The 5,368-nt window shown below is 47.4% G+C and overlaps 1 protein-coding gene across 3 annotated transcripts in view; it reads left to right on the forward strand.

The window, feature by feature from the left end:
* Positions 1–2,686: 2,686 nt before the first annotated feature.
* Positions 2,687–5,368, forward strand: part of LOC131211390 (sex-lethal homolog) — a 5,421-nt gene continuing 2,739 nt past the window's right edge. For 2 of the 3 annotated variants that reach the window (XM_058204827.1, XM_058204829.1), the window contains exons 1-3: positions 2,687–2,708; positions 3,451–3,804; positions 4,657–4,705. In XM_058204827.1, coding sequence (XP_058060810.1) covers positions 3,758–3,804; positions 4,657–4,705 — 96 coding nt within the window. In that variant the 5' untranslated portion in view covers positions 2,687–2,708; positions 3,451–3,757. The remainder of the gene's footprint in view (positions 2,709–3,450; positions 3,805–4,656; positions 4,706–5,368) is intronic. The other variant, XM_058204830.1, reaches the window with a different exon arrangement.

The following is a 5,368-nucleotide window of genomic DNA, read 5'->3' on the forward strand; positions in this document are numbered from 1 at the left end:
GCTTGGTGACGGGGTTTGCAGCAACGGCCACCGTATCACCTTGTCAGTAGCACCGTGCTATCGATTTTCTCACATTCACGCAAAACGCACACTTCCGGTACACGGGCGAACATTGGCCAGGGAGCAGGGGAAGGCGCGTGCGAAGGTGGAACCAAATCAACAAATCATTTCTATTGCACACTATTGCGCCTCACAAACACAGTCACTGAAACGGGCGGGCACAGCTTGTCGCACACAAACACACAAATGGGGACACTTGGATGCTCATATTACTTGACGGAGGACGATTTTTTAGTACTACCCGGGGTACACAGGCCCCTCCACCCTAAATTGTTCACTTTACCTCTTAGGTCGTCGGAACTTCGGAACGTCGGAACACCTAAAAGGGGACGACTCTTTAAGCGAGAGTGATCTGTCGAAGTAGCCCGTGAAGGACTCAGCTTCCGTTTCGGGGCAGGCACTAGGCACTGGCGTTTTCTTAGGCACCTACAGACGTTCATCCGTTCACAAAGCGCAGAGATGGTTGTGTTGGTGCGAGGAACCCGGGAGCCTCCCGGGGAGGCGGACGAAGGCCCGTTCGATGGTCCGCCAGAGCAAAGGACCAAACAGAGCGGGGTCGGCGAGTCGGTGTGCGGCGGACGACACAGCGGCCACTCGGTTCAACACGGATAAGCACTGAAAGTCCCGCACACGCCACACCGTACCGGAAGCGGATTGCGAACACCTTCTCGCGCTGGCGGTGGGCGAGTTCTGCAAAGGGAAGAAAATCGTGTCCCCTTCAGCTCGATGTGAGAAACGCGAGAAACAGCGCCATCACACCACATCCGAGAGGATTTGTGGTGCCCGCGGAAGCTCGGAAGATCAATATTGTCCACAATCTCTCGTCGAACGGCTCCACCGACCCTGACGACCAGCGCTGGCTGTGAAAGAGAGGAGCGTATCGGTCCGGATTGTGCACAATCTTCAAAGGGAGCGCGTTCTCTTTGAGAGAGCGCCGAAGGAGCACCAATACCTAGGAGCTGGCAAGGGCTGTACTCCTGTTGGCGTTGTCCTGCTGATGCTGGAGGATGCTTCTAACCTTGGGGATGCTGGGGCGCCCGATATGTAAGCGTGTGTGCGCGTGCTTGTGGGATGGACGAAGGGCGTAACGCGGTGGGCCGTATTTCACACCGGATCTTAATTTATTCAAAATTCTTGTGATGTTTCCGCCCGAGCAGCTTTCATTGCAAATAGAAGCACCATTAAATAAAACCTAAGCAATTATGAACAATGATTATTTGTGTGATATTTTATTTGGAGTTATTAGATTGACCCAATTTGCAATCAACGTTCCGACTGATCCCGTACGATGAGTGAGAACCCAGCATTTAAGCATGATAAATAATTCTGCTCAGCGTAGTTTAATTATAGGACTATTATTATTATAGGAATTAATTGGACTATTGTTATTTGTTTGCGATTTAAATAACGATGCTAACGTTTGGTGAATCAAATTTGTCCGGCCCTGTACAAAACATCCAGAGGGCTACGTTCAACCACAACAGTTGGCAGAACGCGGTGGGTGCAAATGGCTATTGAAGAATCTTTGCTGGCTTAATTTGCATGCCTCGACTAACAGTTACTTAAAGTTCATGTTTAATGAACGATTGAGAGTGAAAACTGTTTGTAGATAGCGTTATCGGTAGTTTTCAATAATGGCTCTACAAACCGCGGTTCTTCACAGCTGTCAGTGAACTTTCTGCTATGCACACCTTGGTTTCTGTTTCTGTTCGGGGGGGGGGCTACATGAGGCGTAAAAACTAGCGTAAAATTAATTTGTAATGCCAAACCGTTTACGCTTCGTGTGGCAGCAAAAATATAAAAACGAAATATCAAACGTGTTCACGTTCGTGGTTTTGGTCTGAGAAAATAGAAATAGAAGAGAAATTAATTGTTTTTTTGAATATTTTTTTCTGTTTTTTCCCGATTTTGTTGCTATATCAGCAAATAAGAACTTAAATTATCCTCTGTTTGTAAGCAAAGCGTATGCAAAAAGTATTTACGCTCGGGTTTACGCCTAAAAGTTTTGACAGAGGCGCAGCAATTTGGCATTAATCTGTAATGTCAAAAACATTACGTTGCGCCTCATGTAGCCCCCCAAGTGTCGCTGGCTGCTTGTTTAGTGTGCGTTTGCTGGCGTGTGTAGTAGTGGTGAAGCACTGGTAGCAGCAGCACTAGAAGAAAAAATTTATCATTTCATATTAAAGCCAAACTGTCTGTCAAAAACGTTTACGGGGGTCGGTCGGTTGAATCAATCACAGTAAAGGAATTCACAAATCTTTCAGCAATTCTCGTTCCCGGACGACGCAGACTTTTGCTGACCGCAAGTCGCTCGGTTTCGAGAAAGAAAGAGTGCGAGAAGTGCGAGTCGTGTGTAGCTCCGAGTGGAAGCGAACCAGAAAAATAAAGACCTCTCGACGGATAGAATCGGACGAAAATCTAAGGAGCGGACACGCTCGGAACGTGTTGTTAGAAAAGCAGTGGCAGTGAGGCGATACGGCCGACCAGTGTGAGCAAACATTTGGGGATTTCCCGCGATCTGGAAGGACCAGAAACTGTCCAAGAAGCACACACTTGTCACTTCGCCTTTCCGTGCTGTCAGAAGAAAGCGCATCGAGTGATCCGTGCAAAAAGTGCAAAGAAGTATGCCCTTTGAAGGGAAAAATACGGTTCGTGTATGCGAAGCGAAACGCTGTTTTCTGAGTACTGTGCCTACCGAAATTGGTTTAAGCGTGGTGTTGTTGTAGCCCTACCATCGCTTTTGCTAATCAACCACAACAAAAACCTGTCGCTGAAAGCGTCGACCCGTTCCCACGAATGCACCTGCACCGTTCTGCAACGATGATCCACCTCTAAGGCAGGACACATTGAGAAGGACCGAACAGGGGAACAGTGACCCACAGCGCCGCTCGTTATCCTTGCCCAGATGCGAGGCTAATAATGGATCAAGACAGCATCCCGATAGAATCGAAAAGGAGACAGCAGTTTGGTTCTCATTGGCATTTTGTTTTTCCATGCGCTGCTATTCAAATGTGTTATTCAAACATTGCTTCGCTGCATTTTTCCAAACGCGAAATAGTTTTCGGTGAAGTGCGATAAAAATTACAATGAATGTATACTAATAATGTTGCGCGTAATCTCGACAGTATGCTTTGCTCTTTCTGGTGATTTGGGTGCAATAATTGCTATATTAATCAGCATAGAAACCTACACAAACCTTTTGTCTTTGGTGACAAAAGGCAATGAGCAACTTGAGGGCTCTGTAGCAGGCTGTGCGGTTGAAAGCACGTCACCAGAACGTTTAGGATGTTCGAAAACTAAGCAATCCTTACTGCCGTGCCGCGGCAATTCGTCGACGTTTGATTTTTCAGCAGCGTTTTCAATAACATTTTTTCTCATCTCTGTCGATAGTACCCTCAATCCCAGTGACTGTGCGAACTCTGGCCTAGATTGCTCCGAAGTACCAGCAGGGTGGTGGTGTTGCAGCAGCAGCGGTGGCTTAAAGTTGGCGAAGAAGTGTGTTTGTTTTTTGGTTTTGGGTGATCAATACAACGAAAAGGCAATCGGGCGCATCGAGTGAAAAGCGAAACAAAGGAGAAGAGAGCTGGGGGTCAGTAGAGTGGACCGTTGTTCTACATACGACGAGTAGTGGCAAGAACCCAACCTTGAAGAGTCGGCGCGTGCAGCGGGCATCCCGCCACTATTCACAGCGAGGAAAATGTACAGCAAAATGAATGGATATCCTTCGTCATGCTTTCGATCAAGGTAGGCTGGGCAGCGGGGCAAGAAGAAGGCACTCTGCTCCATCGGTTTGATCTGACTAATGCAACCATATCTATGGGTCTTGGTGTAGGTACGCTCGTTCTCTAGCTTGGTATGCGTATGTGTATCCCGTTGTGATCTGCTGTTTCGGGCAAAAATGAATTGTGTTGAGAGAGCAAAAAATACGAAGCTAATGATGTGCAGGATGCTCCCACGGATTCGAAGGGAGCGTGCGTGTGGTACAGTGAAGGGAAACGGCTTGTCGCACTGAAATCTATAAAAATGATTCACAATATTCTTCCGATAATATTCCTCCGCAGATGGTAGTCGCCTGACAATGGTCGTAAATTTTTGTATTGCACTGTTCTCTTAGTATACTTGGATCGCGCAAGCACGTGTGTACCCTGGTGTACGTGATGCCACGACGATGGTGTGCGGTGCGGTTTGTTTGTGTTCCATGGACAGCCACATCCTGGAATCAAATCCTTGTCCCTCTAATCACTTGTCGACTCGCTCTCTCTTTCTCCCACTCTCCATTGGCCATTATGGTCTTTGTTTTTTTCTACAACTGATTTTTTTACTGCTCAGATGCGGGTCCCTTGTGTCTCGCGAGAGTAGCATAAAGCATGCAAACATGTCCGAGTACATCTAGGCCAACAGGACCGAACCTACTCACATACACGGGCGCCGAACAAATGGAAATCCATTGATTGTTGGCAGCGATGGCGGAATGTCCTGTGCAGCCTATTATTAACTAATGCTTGCAATATTACATTTCTACTTTTTCCGTTAATTTTCTGTTTGTTTTCTTTTTCTGCTTCCATCGCCATTTGAACATCAACTCACCGTGAATAGCAGCAGTGGAAGGCTCTGGGGAATGTCACACTCGCTTCCATCCGGAATGGTACGATTTGCTGTATATTTCCAATCACAACCTGCACTCCCGGCTTGCCGTGTGCCTGGTTGGAGTGCACCGGATGCTGGCTAGAGTTGGGGAGACTGTCTCGCACATGTGACTGGCCGTTGTTGTCGAGTTTTCCGTCTCCTGCACCAAACCTCGAATCTTGCCTCGTACATGTTGAGAAGGAGGAGGCTTCATCGTTAAATTAAACAAGTGGTTGGTTTTCAAGAATATCAATATTTCTCAATGAAAACAGAAAACAAATGCAAAAGTCGCAAAGGACACGGGGCATATCTGCACCAGGATCGTCGCCACAAAGTACGTCAACTGGCGACGACCTGTCCATGAAAATTGCTGCATTATGGTGACGTTATCGAATGCTGGCGTGTCATTTTGCTGGACCCAGCCAGCTGAAGGTAGCGCGTTTTATGTGGCCATGGCTTTGCTTTTTTTGGCAATCAACCACCACCTCTCTGGTTGCTCGAAAGACAGTTCGATAAGGATCGGCATTGCACCCTATGCCGCTCCGTCTGCTTTCATACCCTCTCCGTTCTTCGAGATGGCCAGTTGATGTTTGTGCGATTTAGAATTGCTAATAGCCATTTCTCGAACCAACGGCAGGCAAGCTTCTTGCAAGCAGCGATTGTGTTTCGAAACGACCGAAGC

Source organism: Anopheles bellator, chromosome 2, assembly GCF_943735745.2.
Source record: "Anopheles bellator chromosome 2, idAnoBellAS_SP24_06.2, whole genome shotgun sequence".
NCBI classification, from domain to species: domain Eukaryota; kingdom Metazoa; phylum Arthropoda; class Insecta; order Diptera; family Culicidae; genus Anopheles; species Anopheles bellator.